Consider the following 25,509-nt stretch of genomic DNA (forward strand, 5'->3'; position numbering starts at 1 on the left):
AAATTTTACATTTTAATTATTTAGAAAAACGTATTAACCTCAATAAAAAATATCTCAAAGATTAATAGTTAATTTAGGGTTTCCTAGCTATCTAGATGGAATTGTTCCTTATGATGTATATATTTATAATGTATGCATCATAAGGAACAATTCCCTCCTTAAAACGAGAAAACTTGTTCGAAATGATAAACAATTTCGAACAAGTTTTCTCGTTTTTAATAACAAACTAAAGGCTATGAGGCATTGATTATATATCAGTGCCTCATAGCCTTTAGTTCCCTGTAGAAAAGATCGAAATTTTATTGTGATTTTAACTGATCTATATTTCGCTTGCGTTATTTGAATCTTTTCTTTTGCATATGTCATTCCTTTCACTTTTCGAATTTCATTTGCCTGCATGCTCTCTCGTTTTGGTTGAAAATCAACTCAATCTTAAAATGAACTTCTTCATTCTTTACAATAAATTCAATTTTTTTCGAGATATATCTTTATCTACCCCTATGTGAGCTGCATATTCTTTCTCGCTAAATTCTTTTGATTCTTTAGAGCTAAAAATCAAGTTTAATAAAAATAATGTTTATTCATAATTTTGAAAACCAAATTCAAATTTGAATGAGAATTTTTGAAAAAATATAGAATATTTCAATAGTTTGGAATCTCTTCAACTTCCCACTGCTTATTAACACATTTTTTCCAGAGCGGTTTATCATCCTTGGTCCATTTCTTAAATTTGTTGTAAACCTCTCTTGGAGTGTATGGTCGAACTCCAATTTTTGGATGAGCGCCATGTGGCATGTCATTGTATTTTTGCCTGAATTCTTCCAATTCCTGATTGATGCTCTCAAATTCTGAAGACTTTGGAGCATTTTTGTCCAGTGATGGCCAGAGGCGTTCAATTTTGCCATTTTGACGTGGCATGTATGGAGCTGATTTTCTGATTTGAATGTCATAAGTACTCAAAAATTTTGTGAACTCTCCCTCATTTTCTTTACCGTTATCTGACCAGAAACAGAAAGGTGCTCCATATTTTTGAACTGTTGCAATTGCCACTTTTGAAGTTTCTGTTGAACTTTTGTTACGAAGCAATTTCAATGCTAACAAATAACGACTTTTGTCATCAATTATTCCATAAACCGGTAAAGTTTCTGGTTCTTTCAAAAAATGAATATCCACATGCCAGATTGTATTTGGAAGAATTGCTTCATAATCCACATAATATGCTTTTGGATTACTTTTATCTTTTTCTTTGTAAATTCCCAGAAATTTTGCTGCCTTAATAACTGCATTGTAACTGATTTGAAATTGTTTTGGATTCATATTGAGAGTCCAATACAATTTTTGAACCCCACATTTGTAATTTTCATAAGAATTCTGAACCTTCAAAATTAATTCTGGAGTTAATTCCTCTTGTGGAGGACCACTTTTAATTTTTGGTGTACCACCGATTTCTTTGAATGCTTTTTTGAGAGTATTTCTTGAAATTTGTTTGAAAATTGTAACATTTTGATAAGAATATGGAACTTTTTTCAAAACTGTTGCGTAAGTTAACTCACCACTTTCAAGTTTTTCATACATATATCTTACCCATTCATTTGGAATACGAGGTCTCGAGTTTTCGTTCATTTTTTTACTTTACAAAACTGTTTATTTTTCAGAATTTTTAAATTTGAAAAAATCCATTCTATATCTGATAAATAATATATTATTTTTCAATCAAAATATTTTGATTATCATCTCAAAAGTGTTCTCAAAACCTAGTTTTTCTTATTTTGGATAATCTTAATATTTATATTATTATAAACTAATTGAACACCATATGTTTTTGTATACTTTTACAAAAAAATTGATAGATTTGTGATACTTTCCCCGACGATAGAATTGAATAGCTTACATTTTGACAGAACTTAATATGGAACAAAATTATTACGAATTTGCATATTTTTGAGAAAAAATCGATTCAAAAAAACTCACTAAGTCAATTTATCATATTAATCATTAGAAATTAGTCATTATTTTTAAGAAATAATAATTATTCTTACCAGCTCAGGCTTTAAAAATCCAAATGCAGAAGAATTAACATACAAACATACTTTTAGATAAGAACTAATACAATAAATAATATATTAAATGGAAAATTGAAAGTAGTATAGAATTCTAAATTACTACAAACGTTTTGGTAAAAGATTACGCAAGTATCTTGAATATAAGTTGTGAAATTATTAGTGGATATGCAATTTGGATTGACTACAAGATCATCATTTGTATCATATATACATGAATCGAGAGTGAGTGTTCCTTCGTGGAATTTTTCCATTTTATTTCCTATAATTACAGAATTCGATATAAAGTAGTTCTCATTTTCGCCATAAAATAAAATCAGATATTCATTTGAGTTAGAAATTAATGACAAATGATCGTAATTAATTTCTAGATTCGCATGGCCAAGAAGAGAAAAGCAGGTATTATTATTTAATGTCCAATAAGTTGAATTTCCACCACTTGAACCCCACCCTGAATGAAAAATTGTTAAATCGGATATTTTTGCGTGTGATGAATTGGTATGGGTAAAATAAGCAGGGAAAATATCTGTTACTATTAGGTATTTTGGGGAAACGCATTCCGAAAAGCTGAGTTCATTATAAATATGAGAATTTCCCGTTTGATTTTTGTTAACGGATAATATTAAGCACATTTGGTCGCTTTTGCAATTACAACAGGATATGTATCTACATGATATACTGTTTCCGTTATGGATAATGCATGTTCCGGAAAAGTTTTGTTCTTTATATTTATAATAAGATGATTTATAGCAGTCATCAAAGTTACAATGCGAAACATGTAAATTAGACTCTGAATTTTCAATAAAAATAACAGAATTGGTCCCCTTGAGATCAGTAAAGTGTGAATTACTAATCAACTGCCACTTTTACGATCACAAATTCAATTATTTGAACTTATTATTATTTAAAAATTCTCTAAAATTCATATTCTTAAAGTTTCTCTTGTTGATAAAAATTGAATAGAAAACTCAAAATTGAGAAGAAGGATAGAAAGAAGAAGATTTTATAGAAGAAGAAAATACAAAAACATAAAATTCGTGGAAAATATACAGCTGTAATGCTCCAGAGCATTAGTGCATTTTTTATCTTATCTATATGGATATTTGTTCTGTAAGTTTGTACAGAAACACAACTTGGATCTATATCAAGATTACTATTACTATCGTATATGCAATTCTTCAAAGTTAATGTTCCTGAATGAAATTTTCCCATTTTATTACCAATAAAAGTTGAATTCGATACATAATAATGTTCATTATTATTTAAAAAAATATATGAGATATTGGTTATTATTAGAAATCAGAGAAATATATTCATAATTTATATATCTATTGTCATGTCCAAGAAGTGAAGAGCATGTATTATTATATATCGTCCAAAATATTGAGCTACCACCAATAGAGTCCCATCCAGAATGAAAAATGGTACCAACATCTATTTTTCCGTTCGATGAATTATCGTTTGAAAAAAAACCTGGTGTAATGTCTGTTAGAATTAAATGCGAAGATGTATAACAATCATAAAAACTTATATAGCTATAAACATGGGAATTTTTAGGATTATTTTGATTTATTGTTAATAACATGCCATTATATGGGCAACCACATTTACAGAAGGATACACACTTGCAAGATATATTATTTCCGTAATGTAGAATGCAACCACCGCTGAGGTATTGTTGCTTATAGGTATAATATGAATATTTAAAGCATTCAACAAAGTTACAATGTGAAATATCAAGAATAGAGTCTGTGTGTGAAACATAAATAACTGAATTATCCCCTTTAATATTAGAAAAGCTTGAATAACTTATCATAGCCGATTACATTTTGTCACTTTTCCATAGAGAAAAATAAAAAACAAGATTTTATATGAGAATAAAAATAAATGATGAAAAACTAAAAAAGTATTTCGATAAAGCGTAGAATTTAACGTCACTACATACGTTTTTGTAATAAATTATGCAAGGAAAGTTCACATTCGTTTTAAAATCATTAGTAGATATACAATTTGGATTGATGACTAGATCGCCTTTTGTATCATAGATACAAGAGTTAAGTGTAAGCGTTCCACTTCCACTCTTTCGCATTTTATTCCCAACAATGATCGAATTATTGACAATATAGTTTTCATTTGAACTGTAGTAATATATGATATATTCGTTTTGATTCGAAATTATCAATAAATGATCATAATTTATCTGGAAATTAAAATGGCAAAGAAGAGATGAGCATGTATTGTTTGTCAATGTCCAATACTTGGAACTACCGCCTACTGAACTCCATCCAGAATGAAATATTGCTAAAGAAGAAAGTTTTGCTTGAGAAGAATTATCATTAGTAAAATAAGCGGGTGATATATCCGTTACTATTAAGTATTGATTAGAGGAACATCCAAAAAAACTCAGCTCATTAAACAAATGTGAATTTTGGATTTTATTTTGATTAATTGTAAAAATCATAGTCATGTAATCACTCTTACAATTACAGAATGATGTAAAACTGCATGACACATTATTTCCATTGTGGATGATGCATACACCTCCAAAATTTTGTTTTTTATAAGTATAATCAGAGGATTTATAGCTATCTTCAAAGTTACAATGTGAAACATATAAATTAGACTCTGGGTGTTGAACATATATAACTGAACTGACACCTTTGATGCCAGTAAAGTGTGAATAACTAATCAATTGTCACTTTTACGATCATGAAAGATATGAATTCACATCCTTTCAAATTAATTGAAATTTTACATTCAAAATCTTAATTGAAAATGTCAATCCAGAGACGTCCAGCTGTCGGAATGGAGACCATGTGGTTTAAACCAAATGTTAATGTGATTGGAGTTTGGCGTTGCAACAGCAAAAATGACCGAGATGCTGTTTTAGACAAATTATGTAAATCATTTGCTGGTTTGCATACTCACTACGATAATGGAGACTTTGTGTTCCAAAAAAGAGATGTTCCTGTATTCAAAATCCCAGATGAAATTAAAAACCTTGTTGATATAGCAAAATACGTCGACTTGCATTGTACAAGAAAGCCTACAACAGCATTAGCATCTATTGCAGTTGCTGAGGATGCCGTTGCTATTGTTGGCAGCCACTCCGTTTTAGACGGAGGTTCATTATCTTACTTCAACAAGCTTCTTGCAGAGAACAGAGATATACCTGAGATAGGATTGAATCCAAATACATTAGAACCTTTCATGGAAAAGATCAAAGCTGCTAATTATTACTTACCATCAAGACCATGCGATGAAAGTGCTGTCCGCTATGCTTCTAAGGATGGCCCACGTCTCACAACAAATCCTTACATCATTACTATGTACGAAAACCTGAAGAAAAATGACTTCAAGATTTATAATCAAAAAGACGACAAATTACATGGATTTACTGAATCTTTGTTTGCGTCCCAGATACTTTCTATGTCTGCTTTCAACGGAAAGTTCGGCAAATCAGGCATGTGGAAAGTTTTTGGAACTCGTCCTTACGCAGAGAAGAATTACAAGCTCACGCAAGGCCAATACTACTCTAACTTCAATGTAATACCAGAGAATGTTACAGAGAACGACACTTTGCAAACATTGATGAAGAAATCAGATCAAAAAAGGTGCTCCATGGGCTTCATTGAGAGGATACTTGGATAACTATTTCGCAGGAACAGTCCAGAAAGGTCATTTTACCATTCTTTCTTCAATTGGAGAGTTCAAAATGGGCGGACCAGTAAAAGATTTCATGTTCAGTGTATCTGGTAATGCTGACTTTGGACCGAGCCTCAATATCCTTACATTCAACGTCAAATCAAGTAATGGCAACAAATATTACTTAGTTCACTCTCATTCTCCTCAATATTACAGCTACAGAGAGTCCAAGGCTTGGATTAAGTCAGTAAAACACTGCCTGTCAAAGATCAGTTTAAATACAAAGATTTCAGACGCTGTTTCAGAATTGATTGATGTACAAAAGGATATCTTGAAGGAATATGACGATGTTGTCAAGGTCGTAAGATTTTAAGTATATAGAATAAAACACTATCTTTTATATAAAATTTTTCAATTTGAAATTTCGGCATTTCCTAGATTATTCCAATGATATTTGATTGTATATGAAGATTTTTAAGGAAATACAGTTTCATACTTATCTGATTGTGTATAATTTAGTAACGACAAAAGTATTGACATTTTAACTTCGCATTTACGTACTTTAAATGTTTGTATTGTGTGTAAATATGCATAAATCATTGATACCTAGCTCAAAGATTTAATCAACTCATGATAATGTTTCTACGGGTTTTATTTTTTTGCAGCAACACGGGGGCAACACGGGTGTAAACTATTCAATTCCTCTCAAATATTGAGTACTTTTGGGCAACAGGGGTTAGAATTGAATACCTTGGGCAACACGGGATTTTTTATTAAACGTATACTATGGGTTAAAATGATAAATAACTCCGCATATAATTATAATTTGATTGTAGCAGTTACACCACTTATACAGTATCCACCCCAAATCAAGGTCAGATTAGCAAAATTGTTCAAATCAGAAATTCAAATTTGCATTGCAATTATTTCAAAAAATACAACGCAAGTAGCTAAATCAAATTAATCAATATTAAATACCACGTATTTGTAAGTATAGGGATACAGAGATAGAGTTATTTTTTTCCAATTAATAATACTTCAATTTTAAAAATTAACATCGAAACGGTAAAAATGTCATTAAGCATTGAGATACTAGCTATATATTAAAGTTTTAGCAATAAAGTTAGTCTATAAACGCTTAAAGCATGTGTCTGAGAAAAATATAGAATTAATGAAGTTCTGCTATTGTAATGTTTGTTACACAGTATTGGAATGATAAATTATTGACATAATCTATTGAGTAATACTCTAAATTTCATTTTGAAATTAAATTTAATCGATTTGATATGAGTAATGTTATAAATCATCTTGAGCATATTGTAAGAATTGAATTATAGTAATTATACTAGTATAATAATAAATAATTTAATATAACTTATTGCAACTTTTGTTCATGTTAGATAACATTTTGAATGAGTCACATACCTCTGTAGAAACACATATATTTCATAGAATATCTTAAATAACTCTACATTCCTTATTCTCTAATAAAGAAACTCGGATGTTCATTTAACTTGTAATTAACCTAGTTATTAGTATGTAAAAAGCATTTTCTAGCTTGATTAGTTGTTCACAACTAAGTATTTTGCCATTATTAAGCATAAATTAGTTAGTATACTAGTCTTGGGTATGGTGGCACTGCGTTCCACCTTACCCAATACTTGTGAATTTGACACTTTACAAAACCGTTAACGTATATTTTACAACATGAACGCAAAAACTAACTTAACCTTAAATATTTACAAAGCCGCCAACAATTTCACCTCACTATCGTTCTCACTAACGACTTCACTAATGTTCTCATAAATTTTCCTCAATATCTTCATCATCAGTGTTAACCCTATTGTAGTCATACTTGAAGCCATAAACTTTCTCTAACTTCTTAACGTACAATTTACATAACTTACCTTCGTCATCGTATGGTTTAATGATATAACTATTTCTATCTTTATAAACAGTCAATGAAAAGTCAACTGGTCTCGGATGTATTTGAAAGAACATGTTATGCTCAGGAAGGAAGAATAAATGTTTAAATGTATGTTTGTTATATGTTTTGATTTGTATGAGTTGCTTTTGTTCTGTCATTACATCCAAATAAAATAAAAATAATTTTAAAAAATAAAATAAAAAATAAATGATATCACCACCCTCACACGTATGAAAACATAGCACAAAAATAAATTTAGGTGAAGTGGTGAGATCTAACCCGATTTCTAACCCGATTTCTAACCTCATTTCTACCCTGTTGAATTCATTGCTTTATTCCTCACTGTCGTCTGCTTTCTCCAACTCTTCTAACTTCTTCTTAAGTTCAGCAATGTTGTCCTCATGAAGTTTAATCTTTCTCAAAATTCCTTCTTTATCTAATGGTTGCTTTATCTTTCTAAACTGAACTCTACCATCCTTCATAGTATGAATGTAAAAACCTTCTGGAATAATTCCTGATTTAATGTATTCTACCAAAAACTTTTGTTTCATTGCTTCAGTGACTTTAGTCGTCATTTTACTCTAAGGTGAAGCTAGCACAGCGATAATGGATTTCATGACTTTTTAGTATTTCATGCAATCTTAACAGATAGCCTTACAAGTACTTCCAGTGTCCCTAGCTGTCCCTCCTTTTTATATAACTCCATGACATTTATAATCTCGCGAAACTTAACAGGTAGCATAACAGATTAAAATCAGATGAGGTTTTGAACCAAAATTTCTAAGCAACGTTGTCAAGGATTTTGAGGAACTAGGGACAGAGTGTGGCAAAGTCCAAGATTTAATTTATCTTCATCTGTTTCATCAACTATCTCATCTAATATGCCAATATTTTATTCATAACTCGTGGCAAACTCACTAACTTTCGTTATGTTCATCTGCATGCTTCATCTGATAGAAAGTATGACTTTCATTAACTCTGTGAGATAATGAAAACTACTAGGGACAGAGACCATGGCAAAGTTTATGACTTTCATTATTTCCAGAACTTAATGAAAACTACTAGGGACAGAGACCATGGCAAAGTTCATGATTTAATTTATTCTCTCACTAACAACAAACACAAACTCCAACACTAACATCAAGTACTAACTTCAGCACAAATGACAAACACTAACAACAAACACAAACTCCAACACTAACAACAAACACAAACTCCAACACTAACGACAAACACTAACAACAAACACAAACTCCAACACTAACGACAAAAATAAATGTCCTCACTTCTTAACAAAGTAATATGTGCTTCTTACACCACCATAGCTCAAACGTTTCTTTTCAAACATCGATTGAAACTTATTTTGAGCCATTGGCTTTAGTCTCTTTTTCTTCAAATACGCCAAGAAATCTTCTTCACATCTTTTCACTTCATAGCCTTCTTTAAACTCCTCCTTGTTAAGTTCTATGAAATCCTTTATCTCATTCTTTGTTGCAATGGCTTCTTCACGAACGACATCATGAACTATTTCATCATTGCATTCATGTATGACCTCCTCACTGTTCTCATGAACTATTTCATCATTGCATTCATGTATGACCTCCTCACTGTTCTCATGAACTATTTCATCACTGTTCTCATGTATGACCTCCTCACTGTTCTCATGAACTATTTCAACACTGTTCTCATGTATGACCTCCTCACTGTTCTCATGAACTATTTCAACACTGTTCTCATGTATGACCTCCTCACTGTTCTCATGAACTATTTCATCACTGTTCTCATGTATGACCTCCTCACTGTCTTTCATAAGCGTTTCAAAGTCTCCTTTACTCATTACTTCAATCTCATGCTGTTCACAGTAGTACTTAAACTCACTGTATATGTCTTTGTTGTATGTTATATTGCTTCCCATGTACTCCATGAATTTTTCAAGCACTTCCTCATAATTCACTGTTTCTTTCTTTCCACGACCTTCTAATATCATACTTGCTTCGTAAATATAACTTCTTGCAGAACCGTCTCGCTTTCTACTTCTCTTCACAAATTCTCTCATCTTGCCACCAAATACATTTGAACTACATGCAAAGAATTCATTCTCCTTCGCAAATTCTTTATATCTTCTGTAGCACTCTGTACAATTCCATCCGGATACAAACTTTTCATAGAACTCCTCGTAAAACATTTGGTAAGGTGTTTTGTTCATTTCGATGAGTTCTTGTTTAGCCCTGGTGAATGGTATCTTCCTTACATCAAATTCACTTAAATCTTTCTTCATGAAGTACGTCAGTAAGTTTGAATAAAACTCTTCATTAAAGCTTTCAATGAGATTTGAGAAATATTCGTAATTTCCTTTGTATCTGCTGCTTACGTCAATGACAACAAATCTTCTGTCGTCTTTGTCAATCTTTACTGAGTTGAAGTTGTTAGATATCATGATGATATTACAAACATTCTCTATCTTTCTTACTGGCTGACACTTCTGATTTAAGTCCAACTGAGTCTCTGTTACTATTGACTTTAGTGCGTCGTGGTTCATGACCTTAGACGTATCGCATGAGCTTAGTTCATTGCATACGATGAGCTTCATGTTCTCAATAGCAGCATTGAATCTACCAACCACATTCTCTATTGCCGTTATATTATTGTTGGCGTACTTGCTAATGAGCTCGCATAGAACATTACTAAGTACATTCTTACCAGTTCCTTGCTTTCCTATTAACAAAAGTACTGTTCCAGTCTTTCCACAAGGATTTTGAACGATGTAGGCGAACCAGTTCAAAACATACTCATAAAGCTCTTCATCCTCATTACATATGACATCGTGAACATGTTTCAAATATCCTTCAATAACGCTTTCATCTACTTCATTCAGTACCTCATACTCATATCCTCTGAAATAGCTGTAAATGTCATCTCTTTCGTCAAAGAATCTCATGCCTGACTTCATAAGATAGTTCTTGTTCTGACCCGCTTCATAAATCATCAGTGCGTTCACATCCTTCTCCTCAATACGTCCTACATAAACACTCTTCATGAGCTTATTGAATTCCTTGCTATCTACTGACACAAGTGTTGTTGTGTCTCGTATTCCATCATAATCTTTCACTAGATATGTCATACGTGCTCCGTCAATAACGACAACACATCTTCTTAAGTCATTTATAACACTAGCTATGTCAATACCGTCCTCACTCATGTACTTATTTCTTCTCAAGTCCTTTAGTGTGAAAGTGTCTCTAAGTTCTATTTCAAGCAATTCATTTACACATCCTTTGCAATACTTCTCTATAAAATATTTCTGTCGTTCTTTACTAAGTTTCTTAACAGCTCTGAAGAACCATGTGTTTTGACTCAAACATCCTTCACAACTTCTCTCATTCATTCCTAGTTCTTTCATGTCATTATCTTCAACCTCTATGGTCCCATTGAGTAAGGTCAAAGGGTTCTTAGTCATTGCTGGTCTTATCTGAAACAATGTTTGTGCAACAGGTTTAACTAGTTCAGCAACGTCCTTCCTTAATATGAATAGCTGTTTCCACTCATCTTTGCTAACAGTTCTTTCATAACCACTGACAGTAATGATTTCATTTGCTGACCTTAGACACTTATGTTCTATCATTTGTATTGCTTTTGTGTAAGGCTTTCGTGAGCATAGGTTGTATATGTCATTCCTGCAATGTTCATTCATGCCAATAGTACTAAATCCTTTCTTTGCTGTTGAGTGCATAATATCCATTAGTTCCTGTGTTCGTATTGCTGTCTCATAAAATACAACAAGACCTTTGTCATCTATGACGTACTTACCGAAAACATTGCTTATATTCTTTAACCATGAAATAACATCCTCATTCATGCTGTCAAACATGAAGTAAGGTCTTACATACTCTTCACTTATAAGATACTCCACAAAGTACTTGTTAAGCTCTATGTCCTCGTGAGCGATTTCATTAGGTTTGATATTAGTTCCTTTTGTCATTGCTGTCATGTACTTCACTCTCATAGTTCCTTTCAATAGCGTAAAAGTACTTCATTGTTTCATAACTGCTCTAAATTCTGTTCAAAATTCGTACAACATAACTTTTTAACATTAGTGAAAGAACATGAGCGAAACAACAACATCTAACATTACAGAAGAAGTCAATGACAATGCCGATGAAAACATTACAGAAGGAGCTAGTGAAAATATTGACGAGTTCAGTGAGGAAGAAGATATTGAGGACGTCAATGAGAACGTTAGTGGGGAACAAACTCAATGGGAAACATTAAGAAATCATGAAGATTATGAGATTTGTACGACATATCCTTTTACTATTCGTCGAAAGAAAGACAAACATATTATGAGTGAATACTTAAATAATTATGGTTATATTGTGCTTAGTTTAAACAACAAAATACATTTAAAGCATAGAATTATTGCAGAACAGTGGATTGAAAATCCAAACAATTTGAAAGAAATAGACCATATAAATCATGATAGAACGGACAACAGAATCTCAAACCTTCGTTGGTGTTCTAGATCTGAAAACAATAGAAATAAAAGCAAGTATGGCGATATAGTTTATGAGTTCGTTGATGAAATATCTGACGAAGCTGTTGAAATAACAGATTATGGTAAACATTCGTTTGAGTTCTACTACTATGTTGAGAATGAAGACGCATTCTATTATTATACAGGTCTTAACTATCGAAAACTTCATATAAACTTTACAAAAACAGGTGCTGCTTATGTTTGTATGATAGATACAGAAAACAAGAGTTAGTATAACTATCATGGGTACGGAGACACTGCGCGCCTCCTTACCCCTGATATGTGAATTTGACACTTTACAAAACCGTTAACATATATTTTACAACACAAACGACAACACTAACTTAACATTAAATATTTACAAAGCCGCCAACCACTTCACTTCACTAACGTTTTCACAAACGACTTCATTAATGTAAAAAATAAGCGTTCTCACTTACAAAAGTATTGCAACTCCTCCCATTGCTGTGCTTCACATAACAGCTCATAATCTTCTGACTCACTTTCTTCTTCATATAGGTCAAAATCACTGTCATAGTTTATACCTGTAAGTTTTGACAAAGCTAATGAAACACGCTTACCGTTTGTATCGTATGCTTGTATAAACTTTCCATTATGTTTGTTGTCATAAACGCTCAAACTAACTTTACCCTTTCTCCCTCGTATCTGATAGAATGTATTTTCACGAGGAACGAAGAACAAATTCTTGAACTCATGACCGTTGTAGTTTGTTATCTCAATAGTTTTCGTCATTTACATCCAAATAAAATAAAAATAAAATAAAAAATAAACTTAAAAATAAATGATATCACCACTCCCACACGTATGAAAACATAGCGCAAAAATAAATTTAGGTGAAGCGGTGAGATCTCACCTGTTTTTTCACCTCTTTTTTCACCCTGTTGAATTCATTGTTTTATAACTCTCTTCCTTGGTTTCTTTTTAGTTGCTTTCTTCACGTCTGTCTCCAACTTGACTGTCTTTTCTTCTTCGTCGTAATGATACCAGTTACTTCCACCAGTCAATGGGTCAAATGGTCGTTCATAAGGGTTTCCATACATTCCATAAGGTCCGTATGGATAAACTACTAGTGGAGAAGAAACATTTTCTTTAGTTCCATCGACTCTATTTAAATGCATTGTTTCACCTTTCATCTGGTCATTAAAGTCTTTTGCGTGTTTTGCAAACTCGTCGTCCTTTCCTAAAGCATTTTCTGACTCAGTCGCAACCAAATTGGATGCTTTATTTATGAGCCCTATTTTATTTAATCTTAACTTCTTTGCAACCCAGCCTCCAATCTTCCCTTTATTTGCATCTAATGTCTTTGAAACCCTTCCTCCACTCATTTTATTTACTGCGTCATAAGCTCCAAGTGCTTTTGCTCCAAATGCTAATGCTTTTGTTCCCATTGCGCCTAAAGCTGCCCAAGCTACCATTTACACCATATTAAAAATCATCTCTCTTCAATATTATCTCATAAAAGTTCTCGTTACTGGAGAAAGTCAATGAAACATAAACATTCTCACGGGCTTCGCCCTCACCGCTTTGCGGTCTATCTAACTTATTTCTTATATCATCTATTCTCAATAAAATGTCTGAACAATTGCTAACATCTTCTACAACAGTTATTTCATCATGAATGACCTTCAAGAACAAGCTCATTTAATATGCAATTAAAATCATCTCAATAATGAGTCCATCCTTTCCATCTTTAGTAGCACAACATCTTTCATTGAAGAAGGTTCGACAAGTCTTATGTTAAACTTACTGACAAAGTTTGTTATACTATAATGCTTCGGTGGCGAATACATGTAGTTTGAAAGACATAATAAAGATTCTTCAGCAAATTCACTTATACTGGATTTTATAACAATGTTCTCACGAGACCAAATACCACCAATTGACAATCTTGTAAGCAATCCTGCTGAACCTTCAACTGTAAACGTCGATGGTAAGATTCCACGAAGGTCATCTATTGACATCTTTGAGTCACTGAATTTAAATATTTTCTTAAAGCAATCGTCATTATCTAACCATGCAATAGCTTTGAAGTTTTCATTCGAATATACATCTGCTTCATTAAATGTAAATCCTGACTTCTTTGCAGAGATGACTTTAAAATCTATTGAGTTTGTTTCAAAATTATATGCTATGGTAACTTCTGAAGGTAATGGATGCCCTTCCGCAGTCAGTTGTTCTCTCACTACCATTTGAAGCTTTGTGTTAAAAACTTTCATGTCATCTCCTGTATCTAAGTTCACATACACAGCAACAGGGAAACTATCTTGCTTCTTTGTTTCATCATTATATCTCAAAACATTAAAGTTCTTCAATAATATTGTTCTTCCTGCTGGAATACTTCGAACCTGTCTGATTTCAATAGCTTTCTCACCTCCTACATACTCTACCCAGTGTCTTGGATATTCATAAGTATACTGACTTTCTTGAATTTTGGTTGGTTTCATCATAACATGTTCATAGTATATCTTTATACTCTTATCAGTTAGACTCGGTGCTATGTTCTGAATATTTCTGACTTGCATTTTTAATGGAGATAAAATGAAGCATTTAATACATGACGTAGATGAAGACATGAATGAAACTACAGACAAACTTAACTCTTCTCTTATTCTTCCTTTCAGCAAAGATTATGAATTCTGTTCAAATGGTGTGTATTTCTATTGTGGAAAGATGGGTTCAGGTAAGACATTTAATTTAATTCGTCATATACTCATAACAGAGCGTTTAGGAAACGACTCTTACTATGATCAAATCATTATATCAGCAACTTCAGACTCTATGGATTCAACAGCGAAAACATTTATGTCAAAAGTTCAAGCCTCTGTCGTTAAAGTTCCAGACAGTGAACTCATTGAATTTCTTCAACGTTACATTCGACGTAAGAGAAAATATTATGCCATCGTTGAATTTATACAGTCAGGAATGCAAAAGACTTCTGAGGAGATGGAAAGAATTATTGACAAACACCACTTACGTCAATACTCAGGAGTTTACGATATGAAACGACTTACAAACTACATTCTGTCAAAACTTTCAAAATACCCCTTCAAAAAATATCCTTCAAATACTTTGTTAGTTTGCGACGACTTCGCCGGAAAAGGTTTAGTTTCAAAGCCTGACTCACCATTAGCTAACATCATAACTAAAGTCAGACATTACCATTTAACTGTAGCAATACTTATGCAAACATGGAGGTTTTAGCTTTAAACATAAAACGTCTCATAACTGACTTCGTTATCTTTCAAGGTTTCTCACGTTATGATATTGAACTCATTTGGAAACAGTCAGGTATAACATTACCTTTTGAAGAAATTTGGAAGCATATAAGTCTCTCATCTCTCCTCGTTCATACCTTGAGATTCATATCATGACTAATACCATTAAAGTCAAAAATATTCCATGGGAACGACCAACATTGTTTTAAAGTTTAACCTTCAACTGACTGATGGTAAACAAATTCCATGCATCTCTGTCGCCATTTCTGTTAATATTTTTGCTGTCATTCATATCATCCACTTCTCCATCTGTTAACTTTTGAGGATATGCGTTAGAATAGCTGTTCTTAAATGAAGGCTTTTCACCTTGAGAGCATAAACTCTATAACTTTCTGCATACTTTATGTTTGAACCTCCTGAGCCATCGTTGACATAAATTTTTATAGGCTTCCACCCTTTGTTCATGTTCCTGCTTCTTCCCTTAGCTCTTTTGTTCAGTAGTTCTACATCTTTATACACAGCACCTGTCTCAGTGAATTCAACAATATTTTCATTCGTTAGCTTTACATTCAAACCCTTGTCGAGTATATTGTTCATTTCATACATATAAAAGGTTTTTATTCTATATGAAATGAGAAGCAAATCCATCTTAGCTGGTGCCGTTAATGTTCCAATTGAACCAACATCAAATGTTGACTCACGAACGACAAACAATATTGTCATAAAGAACTATAGTTCAGAGTGTTTGAAAGAACCAGAACCAGAGCTGAAATCCGTGAATTTAAACACAGCTTCAAACGCTAACGCTACATCAGATGTTAAGTTAGAGTATCCACCACTGGACCAAATTCTTTTCAAGAGAAGCCAACGACAATCCTTACACAAATGTTCAAACAAATCCTTCAGATAACGTAGACCATTACCTTCTTCAGTTATACAAACAATTTTACTCAAAGACGATAAGAAGCTTTTGACAAATCTTATAAGTAAGAACCAAATAATTCTAACAAAGGAGGACCTTGGAAAATGTTATCTCACGAATAACAGGGAAACAATGTGTCATTGACTATCTCGACCCTGAAATCGAATGCTGTGGTCAAACGCCACCATTCATGAAAATAGGTAACATCCGCATCATTGAAACACCAGGAACTACAGGAGTTGAGTTTTAAGTATAAATATTCGAACGAGTATACAAAACTTTCAACAGAATATTAAACTTTGCTTGAAATATGTTTTAGTAAATTAAAGCAATTTGTAATATCTGTCCAAAACTTCTTCAACAGTATCGAACTCATCTTCATAATGCAAACCTAATCTTATTGACTTGGTGCAGTTTTCACTAACACAATATAGCGCTTTGCGCTCGGCGCCTTTGACGCCTTTTTCTGTTCTCTTGACTGACATAACTAACTCATTTGTTTCATCAAACAGCAATAACCAAAGTTCATGACCTAATACATAACATTCATACTTTATATTTTTAGCTCTGAGTTCTCTTGTAAGCTGTTGCATTTAATATTTTCTAAAAAGTCAACTTCAACAGTCATTCGCACTGGTGCCTTCAGTTCTACAGGCTCTCCTTGAAAGTCAACAAGTCTGAATGCATGTCTTTCAAATTATGAGGACTAATGCGAATCCATTTACCTAAATGAGTTGCTATGACAGGAACATTTGGAATGAACATTGAATTTACTGCATAACAGAAAGATTTATACTCTACTGAACCTTTACTATTAACTCCTGAAATGCCTGTGACATTAGCTATTTTTGACTCAATGTACAAACAATTGCCATAACATACGTATGGAACAGATTTCATCTCAATCGTTTTGTCAACACTTTTCAAAGGAAATGTCATATGGTATGCTCCTAAAAGAAGTTGAACTCTATGACTCATTCGTGTTATCTTAAACTCTTTCTTGCTACTGAACTTCAATGTTCCCTCAGAAGAGAGTTCGACATCTATGTTGTCAATAGTTTCTTCATTTATGAGATTATTATGACTCCAGCAATTTTATCTATTCTATACTCTGCTCTGTTTAGGAAATGTTATAACACTTCTTTTGTCATCTATTTCAATCTCTATGAAATCTGTTTCATCTGTTATGACAAAAGTTGCGATAGTATTGAAGTCAACAACTCTGAAAGCAAGCGCTTCATTCTGAGACCTAAGTTTGTTTGTAGCTTTACTGTCCCGTATTCGTTTGGGTCTGTACTTTGCAAATAGAACAACATTTTATTCTCATTAAAATATGACTATTGCTGCAATGCGTATGAAACAAATGAAGCAGAAAGAGCACATGAACTAGTAAACGAAAACTCAACTTTAACCATTGAAGGCAATGATTTAGTCATTGACGATGGAAAAACTAAAAAAGTCATTGATTTCGATACTTTTAACACTTATGACCCATTCATTACAACAAGCAAAGTTCCTATCATAAATGATGGAACGGTGCAATATATAAATTCTACAGTAGATGCCTCATTAGTGAAAGTACTGAATGTTCTCATTGAATTGTTAAAGAGCTTTCGATTTGACGACAACATTAAATGCCTAAAGAATTTAGTCATGAATGAGAAACAAATTCTCGGCGTTGCTGGTAGCAGTAATGATGTACACCTTATGACATTAGAATATTATAACGAACATAAAGATGAACTGAAAGGAGAGAAGGGTGACACCGGACCTCAAGGACCACAAGGAATACAAGGAATACAAGGAATACAAGGACCTCAAGGCGAAAACGGTTTGGATGGAAAGGATGGAAAGGATGGAAAAACTGCTAAATCATGGATATGGGACCTTATAAATACTGGTTTAACAGCTGCTTCATATGGAGTTCTTCAATACCAAATCGGAAAGATATGGGCGGTACTTGGTGAAGAAGTTTTAAATGACGTTAAAAATGCTTTGAACTTCATTTCAAATGGTTCGGATACTATTAAAACTTTATCTGGTTGGATGCAAGAAACAAGGAGTCAAATAGATACTGTAAGACGTATAGCAAACAATGCACGTACGGGATTGGATACTTTACGACAAGCACAAAATACACTAAAGGAAGCAAATGATATTCTTGGCTCAGTATCAGACATGCATGAAGATTGGCTTAAAGGTATTGACAAATCTTTAAAAAATCACAGTCAGTCTATTGCTGACTACAAGAAAAGTATAGATTTTTTACATAGTGCTATGGACGTACATGATGGAAGCATAAGGAACTTACTTAATGCTAACAATAACTTACCAGGAACTATTAAAGCATTTATAAAGTCCTTTGTAAAACCGGTGCTCTAACATTTAGGTCTTTGAGAGCAAGAGCATTGAAGTCAAGAGATGCAGAAACTCCAACAGAACCTACAGAAGGAACTGAAACAACAGAAACTCCAGAAGAACCACCAAAACCAACAGCTAATGAAATATTGTTCGAATATTTTCCAAGGTACTCTGTTCTCATTGCATACATTCAAGAAATACTTAAGAAAGCAGACTTGACTTTAGGAGATGATGAAAGTTCTGTATATCTTTCGTTCCAGTTTCAAATAGCAGAACTTTTGAGACAGATATGCTTAATGTATGACAACATCTCTGATTTCACAAGATATGATGACGACCATGACCCCGAACACGGTGAAGAAGAAGTTTTACAAACATCCATTAAGACAGGAAAGGTTTTAACACAAAGTCTCATTATTGACACCAAAGATGGCGAAGTGGACGTTCTTCAAGAGCTGAAGAAAAATACTTCTTCGGGAGGTGGTGGTAGGCATGAACTTGAAATAAATGAGATAGAAGAGAAATTAGCCGAAAAAGCAGATAAAGAACATAAACACAATATCTCCGATATAAATGAACTTCAAGCTACATTAAATAGTAAAGCGGACAAAATGAACTTGACGCAATGAACAAAGTTTTGAAATCTCATAAACACAATATCTCCGATATAAATGAACTTCAAGCTACATTAAATAGTAAAGCGGACAAGAACCATGTTCATTATATAACTTCAGACGAACAGATTATAACGGACTACCATGGATATTTAACACGAAGTGATGAAGCGAAGACAAAAAATGTTAATGAAAGAAGATATAAATACATTCGTGCTAAAGGTTATGACATAAGCTGTACTGTACAGTATGATGTAGCTAAAGCACCAGAAGCATTTGGTTATACCGGTGAAATTTATGCCTCTACTTTCAATGTTAACGGTGTATTAGTTGAACCAAGATTTACTTTGAGAGTTAAGGCAAAAATAACGTTTGAAGATGCTATTAAAAGTAAAGCTGACAAAGTTGAACTCGAAGCAACGAACAAAGTTTTGAAATCTCATAAACACAACATCTCCGATATAAATGAACTTCAAGCTACATTAGACAGTAAAGCTGACAAGAACCATACACATAAATCCTTCACTACTGTTAGAGCAGACGACATAATATTGAACTTTGACCTTGGTTCAAGTGCACCTTTAGAATCCAAGTACAAGCGTAAAAGATACTCTTAACAATTTAGATAAGAGTTGCAGGACATTGAAGTCATGCCAGAAACTTTGAAGCATATGAACTACCGCAATGTTAGATAAGAAAGCAGACAAAACTTATGTGGATGCAGAACTAACAAAGAAATTTTCGAAACCAGATACAATGACATTTACAACAGAAATTATAAATGGTGAACCAGCAACTCCATTTGAATTTGTTAGAGGTCTTCAACCAGATACTTTTGAATTTTTCTTGGATAATTCTATTGAACTAACATTACATTATAAAAGTGGAACAAATGCAACATTTCATCCGGGAGATACATTCCAAATGGTATTTAATGACATAAGTTCTTTAGAATATGTTTATAGAGTTATGAGCATATATGATTTAATATATCCTATAGGAGCTGTTTATACGTCTATGAATCCAATAAATCCAAACACTTTATTTGGTGGTAGATGGTATGAAATAGTTGACAGTTTTCCATTCTACACTAATACGCAGTCAATGAAGATGGGAGGTTCAAAGAAAATAGGTATTGAAAACCTTCCTTCACATATGCATAGGTTCAGTGGAAGAACATCTGTGGAAGGAAACCATTCACATTCAATAACAAAAAGAGGTTATACAAATCTTGCAGCGGGTTCGGATAGACAGGGAATGCATAGATATGATATCTCAGATGACCCCAAAGATGTTAGCACAGGTATTTTCTGTGGAACTGCAGGAAATCATACACATGTTGTAGCTGGTATTACAGACCCAGCAGGTAATGGAAAAGATTATATGCCTCCTTATATAACAATGCACGCTTGGATACGAGTTGGTTAAACTCTTTAACTTTACATAAATGAGCTTGAAAGAAGTATTCGAACAACATCCATGGAGGTCATTTAAGAAGTTCAATGAAGCTGCAAAGAGTTGGGGATTTACTAACAGAGCTGAAGTGAAAAGGTTCTTTGACAAAAATGTTGTACATCAAACAAAAATAAACCCTTACGACTACTTTTTACCAATTTACTCCAACGCTCCTGACGCATACCAATTTGACACTCTCATTCAAAGCAGAAAAGGAGGACATAAACCATTCCTCATCTTCATTAATGTTAACACTCGTAAAGCATATGCATATCCAATGAAAAATAAAGGAACTCGTGAAGTGTTAAGAGTTTTACAAAAGTTTGTAGCAGAACATAACCCAAGTACTTTAACATCAGACCAAGACAGTGCATACCTCAACAATGAAATCACAGATTTTCTCATTAAGCATAACATAACTCACTACACTACTGAAGACCATAACCATAACATACTCGGCATCATAAACCGCTTCATAAGGACTCTCAGAGATTTAAACCAAGAGCGAGACTTTACCGAAGAAACAATGAAACATTTTCTCGAAGTATATAATTCCTCAACACATTTTACAACAGGACATACACCAAATTCAATGACACAACAACAAGAAGAAAAGTATATACAAAAGAAACGAAGCCAAACACAAAATATCAGAAATTCAACACAATTTACCCTCATTCCTGGAACAAAAGTTCGTGTAGTTCTTGACGACAAACCGTTGACAAAGAAACGTTTAAGGTTAAGTCGAAATTATTATATTGTAGACTCTACGCAAGGTAATGGATATCTTATAAAAGCTGCCGACGACTCTATTGCGTTTTATCCTCGTCATAAATTAGTTGAAAGTAGTAATGGCAAACTTGCTGAAACCATTGACGAAGCAAAGCGAGGAGTGGTTATTGAAATACTTGGCTACAACACAAACGATGACACTTATAAAGTAAGATATGAAGGAGGTGTTGAAGATGTTATACCATCTAAGAACTTGAGAGAGTCGAAGCCAACACATCTGGGACCATTAGAGCGGGAGTACTGGAAAGACAAAAATATGCCAGAAAGAATAAGAAAATTCTTCTAAACTTTTTCATTAGATGTAAATCAGACAAAAATATAATTTAGGTGAAGAGGTGAGATCTCACCTGTTTTTTCACCTCTTTTTTCACCTCTTGAATTTTCATGAATTTTTCCCGAAATAAAAAATAAAGTTAGTTTTATTTTTTTTATTTTTTTATTTTGTATAAAAGATATGATTTCAACAATCGGCACAACAACAATTCAAGCCGCGAACGGCGGGACTCTGTCCACAACAACAGCACCAAACTCGTTAGTCATGAATCCTACGTCAATGTTAGTAGAGATGAAAAACTTCATTCCTTCTTCATATACTTTCGAAACAAAAATCCAGAAGATAAAGCAAGAACTTTTAACAAGTAATTTAGACTGTAGTGCGAAAGATGAAGAAAATGAAGAATATCTTTATGAAATGCAGGACATTATTGACCATTTACCCAAATTGCCTGAAATCCAACAACAAAAACTCACTATTCCTGAATTCGACGAAATTGAAGTGAAACCAACTGACTCAGTAGAAATAAAGAAGTTCATACGTAAAGTAAATTATGAATTCCTTGGTTTTCATTGCAACCATAAGGTTATGGACAAAGATTGCGACATGGTATATAAAAACATTTCTGACATATATAAATCTGAGGAGTTTAAGACTTACGATAACTTTGTTTCATTAGTTGCAAAATGTGTTTGGGAAATAAGAGATAAAGATAGAAGAGGCAAAGTATGGAACGAACAAATAAGACCCGCTATGTTTGAGATGAAGAGAGCAATTGACGCTTTAGTTGTTTTAGCTGGTTTTATTTCAATGTATAACGCAAAAATGAACCCGCAATGTTCAAAATGTAAGGCAGCAATTAGGAAATATAACTACTCAGTCAAAGAGATAGAAAGAATGAGAAACGACTATGCAGACTTAAAGAAAGAAGCAGAAAAGCCAGCAGAAGATAAAATGAACATGTTAGAATTTCTGAACAAAAACTATCCAACAGCAGAAGATTTCCTTCTATCTGACGTCAAGAAGAAGTATAAAGAAACCTTCGGTATTGTTAAAACTTTTGACATACTGACAGAAGAAATAGAAGCTACGAAATTGTTTAGGATTTCAAATATACATCGTACAATTCATGTAAAACGCTTGTGAAAAAACTGGGGTGAAAAAAGAGGTGAAAAAACAGGTGAGATCTCACCTCTTCACCTAAATTATATTTTTGTTCAAAGCTTCCACGAGAGAAAAGATTCCTCATTCGCTAAGGATTCCAAAAATGAAAAAATCATTGATTTCGGCTGAGAAAAAACAGCAAAACCCTTCTTCCACGGGAATAAAGAAATAAAGAAGAAATAAAGTAAATTTTTTATTTATTCCCGTGGAAGATAGAGCACTTTTATGACACTTTTTATTCACGACAAACAAGACAAACAAAGAAAATAAGAAAATACGGCGCTGTCGCGGTTCGAACCACAGACTCTGACCCCTCCATAACACCACCTTAGACCACTGTGCTACGTAGCCTGTCGACATAAGATTTTATAAATTGCATATTTGACGTAAATTTATTTCCATCTAGCTTCCCACCGCATAAGATATTCATACGTGTTTGTAAGACATTCATTAAATTCTTTTCTATTGCATCTAATCTTGCGTTATTTTTTTCAATAGCTTGTCTGTATTCTTCATCATCTCCAGCAGTGTTTGGGTCTTCACGTTTAAAATATTCATTGTTAACCAATTTTTTATCTACAAATTTTATTAGTGTTTGATTCACTTCGTTATGATAACGGTCATATTCTTTCAATACGTAAGTGAAGACAAAATGCGTCGTACCTTCAATCTTAAAGCTTAAAGAACTTTCAACACAGTTTTGAGGGTCTGTCAGTGCGTCAATGAGATAGTATTCGAAGTCAGTCAATAATCTTTTTAAAGTCATTTCATACAGGATAAAATTTAATGTTGTGAAGAAATAGTGTTTATCTCAGAAAAATAACGCTAATTTTATTTTTATTTATTTTTTTATTTTGTATGTAAAGACAGTAATGACAACATCAGAGAACACAACAACAGTTATAGTCCATGAAGCAATAAATGAAGAATACGAGTACATACAATATAACAAACAGTTACGTCTCATTCGTTCAGTCAAAGATGACATGTACCAAATGCAAAGTATTTTGACAGCATGTTATGCTCCAGATACTAAACTTCCTAAAGACTGGTTTAGGAACCAAAGCACACAAGAACTTTTGATGAAGCACAGCGAGACATACTTTTTTCTGAAAACAGTGAAGAACAGCGAGTAGGTAAAAAACCCAGTCGCCAAAACTCTATGAAAATCGTGAAAAATTGCCAAACGGTTTGAGAGGATATTATGTTCATAGACTTCTCGTAAATGTTGTAGCAATGTGGGCTTCACCTCGTTATGCTTGGTATGTTTGTAAACTTCTTGACGAAATTCACAGACAAGAACGCGAACAGATGGAAAAGAAACTTCAAGCAAAAGATGAAGTCATTGAATCCAAAGACAAAAGCATACAGAAAAGAATACCGCGTTCAGTACCAAAAGGAAAGGAAAAGAACTATAAGTATATGATTTATACTGAAGAGATGGAAAATGAAGAAGACAGAGATATGGTTATGTTGCATTTAGTCAGAAGAAACAACAAAAGCTTTTATGACCTTGCTAAGATTTACAAATCTGACAGAAACTGGTTCTATCGTGAAAACTTACCGATTTCAATGACACCGAATGAGCAAATAAAGGAAATTGTCAAAAATACTCTTCCTCAAACACACTATGACATCAAAGGTTGCACAATACTTACATTCAAAGAAGACTTACCATTGTTAAAGGAAAAAATAACAGAGTATTTCGATAACTTCAAAGAGGAAGAATGAAAATCTAAGCTAATTTTATTTTTTTTTATAAAATTTTATCTCATATGAAAGAACATGAATTTAGAATATTCGGAACTCATGACAGAAGAGGAGAACGAACAGCATGTAAAAGATTATGCAAAATTTATGAAGACATACAAAGCATTTAAACAATATCTAAATGCTTCTAAAGATTATGCAAAATTTCTGAAGGTATATAAAGCTTATGAAAAAGCGTATGAAAAGTTTATACATTGGGGAATTGTTGTAAAATATCCATATGAAGACTAACCAAAAATATATTTTTGCTTAAATAGCTTCAGGGTCAATTTCTTCAACCATTTCACTTCCTTCGTCAATGTCAATTGAAGCTTCTTCAACCTTTGGTAAGAATTTCTGTATAACATCTTTGTTCGTTATTGTCTTCAGAGATGAAGGATAATATTTCACATTTGTTTCACCCTTCTTATATTCTTTCTGTTCGGAAAGATTCATAGCAATACTGAAGAAGTCAATGTTAGAGTTCTTTATGACAGTATAATGAGTATCTTTGACATTCACGAAGAAACTCTTTTGTTTCAAAACTACTGCTAACTCTTGTGAAGTATAACGTTTGCGGTCAATGACGATAGCTAATGGTCTGACATACTGACCAAACTTAGATTCTTTCACAAACTTCTTGTTAAAGATAACATTAACGTTTGAAGCATTATTGAACTCATTCTTGATGGCATTAGCGAGAGCATTGTATGAAAAGAACTTGCAATCTTGCATGTGTTTCATTAAAATAAAAATATTAAATTATTTTGAAAAATAAC

At 33.0% G+C, this 25,509-nt stretch overlaps 11 protein-coding genes and 2 pseudogenes across 13 annotated transcripts, besides 6 other annotated features; 8 read left to right on the forward strand and 5 right to left on the reverse strand.

Annotated features, from left to right (window-relative positions):
- The first annotated feature begins 78 nt into the window (after window positions 1–78).
- Window positions 79–267: a mobile genetic element.
- Window positions 268–719: 452 nt separating this feature from the next.
- Window positions 720–1,623: a mobile genetic element.
- On the reverse strand, window positions 1,174–1,623 carry TVAGG3_0665970 (transposase-related family; the record flags this gene model as incomplete). The annotated part of the gene is made up of 1 exon (XM_001314095.2): window positions 1,174–1,623. A coding segment is annotated over one exon (450 nt), but the record flags the coding sequence as incomplete, so codon positions are not given.
- Window positions 1,624–1,876: 253 nt separating this feature from the next.
- Window positions 1,877–1,918: a mobile genetic element.
- A 2,900-nt stretch (window positions 1,919–4,818) lies between these two features.
- TVAGG3_0665990 (uncharacterized protein) lies at window positions 4,819–6,200 on the forward strand (the record flags this gene model as incomplete). Its single annotated transcript, XM_001314094.2, has 1 exon — window positions 4,836–5,711. One exon carries the CDS (start codon window positions 4,836–4,838, stop codon window positions 5,709–5,711), a length of 876 nt encoding a protein of 291 aa, XP_001314103.1.
- A 1,764-nt stretch (window positions 6,201–7,964) lies between these two features.
- On the reverse strand, window positions 7,965–8,207 carry TVAGG3_0666000 (uncharacterized protein; the record flags this gene model as incomplete). The annotated part of the gene is made up of 1 exon (XM_051242169.1): window positions 7,965–8,207. The coding sequence occupies one exon, from the start codon at window positions 8,205–8,207 to the stop codon at window positions 7,965–7,967; it is 243 nt and encodes an 80-aa protein (XP_051088756.1).
- A 1,385-nt stretch (window positions 8,208–9,592) lies between these two features.
- Window positions 9,593–11,113: a mobile genetic element.
- A 622-nt stretch (window positions 11,114–11,735) lies between these two features.
- Window positions 11,736–12,389: a mobile genetic element.
- TVAGG3_0666030 (HNH endonuclease family) lies at window positions 11,736–12,395 on the forward strand (the record flags this gene model as incomplete). The annotated part of the gene is made up of 1 exon (XM_051242170.1): window positions 11,736–12,395. The coding sequence occupies one exon, from the start codon at window positions 11,736–11,738 to the stop codon at window positions 12,393–12,395; it is 660 nt and encodes a 219-aa protein (XP_051088757.1).
- Window positions 12,390–25,509: part of a mobile genetic element that runs on past the window's edge.
- TVAGG3_0666050 (uncharacterized protein) lies at window positions 14,445–14,706 on the reverse strand (the record flags this gene model as incomplete). Its single annotated transcript, XM_051242171.1, has 1 exon — window positions 14,445–14,706. A coding segment is annotated over one exon (262 nt), but the record flags the coding sequence as incomplete, so codon positions are not given.
- TVAGG3_0666060 lies at window positions 14,756–15,608 on the forward strand (annotated as a pseudogene). Its single transcript has one exon. A coding segment is annotated over exon 1 (853 nt).
- On the reverse strand, window positions 15,608–16,005 carry TVAGG3_0666070 (annotated as a pseudogene). Its single transcript has one exon. A coding segment is annotated over exon 1 (398 nt).
- TVAGG3_0666080 (ATP binding) lies at window positions 20,314–20,724 on the forward strand (the record flags this gene model as incomplete). The annotated part of the gene is made up of 1 exon (XM_051242172.1): window positions 20,314–20,724. The coding sequence occupies one exon, from the start codon at window positions 20,314–20,316 to the stop codon at window positions 20,722–20,724; it is 411 nt and encodes a 136-aa protein (XP_051088759.1).
- On the forward strand, window positions 21,029–21,829 carry TVAGG3_0666090 (integrase core domain containing protein family; the record flags this gene model as incomplete). The annotated part of the gene is made up of 1 exon (XM_051242173.1): window positions 21,029–21,829. The coding sequence occupies one exon, from the start codon at window positions 21,029–21,031 to the stop codon at window positions 21,827–21,829; it is 801 nt and encodes a 266-aa protein (XP_051088760.1).
- Window positions 21,998–22,543, forward strand: TVAGG3_0666100 (organellar and viral DNA polymerase type B; the record flags this gene model as incomplete). The annotated part of the gene is made up of 1 exon (XM_051242174.1): window positions 21,998–22,543. A coding segment is annotated over one exon (546 nt), but the record flags the coding sequence as incomplete, so codon positions are not given.
- Window positions 22,571–22,963, forward strand: TVAGG3_0666110 (organellar and viral DNA polymerase type B; the record flags this gene model as incomplete). The annotated part of the gene is made up of 1 exon (XM_051242175.1): window positions 22,571–22,963. The coding sequence occupies one exon, from the start codon at window positions 22,571–22,573 to the stop codon at window positions 22,961–22,963; it is 393 nt and encodes a 130-aa protein (XP_051088762.1).
- TVAGG3_0666120 (uncharacterized protein) lies at window positions 24,293–24,712 on the forward strand (the record flags this gene model as incomplete). The annotated part of the gene is made up of 1 exon (XM_051242176.1): window positions 24,293–24,712. One exon carries the CDS (start codon window positions 24,293–24,295, stop codon window positions 24,710–24,712), a length of 420 nt encoding a protein of 139 aa, XP_051088763.1.
- TVAGG3_0666130 (uncharacterized protein) lies at window positions 25,195–25,474 on the reverse strand (the record flags this gene model as incomplete). Its single annotated transcript, XM_051242177.1, has 1 exon — window positions 25,195–25,474. A coding segment is annotated over one exon (280 nt), but the record flags the coding sequence as incomplete, so codon positions are not given.

This window comes from Trichomonas vaginalis, chromosome III (genome assembly GCF_026262505.1).
Source record: "Trichomonas vaginalis G3 chromosome III, whole genome shotgun sequence".
NCBI classification, from domain to species: domain Eukaryota; phylum Parabasalia; order Trichomonadida; family Trichomonadidae; genus Trichomonas; species Trichomonas vaginalis.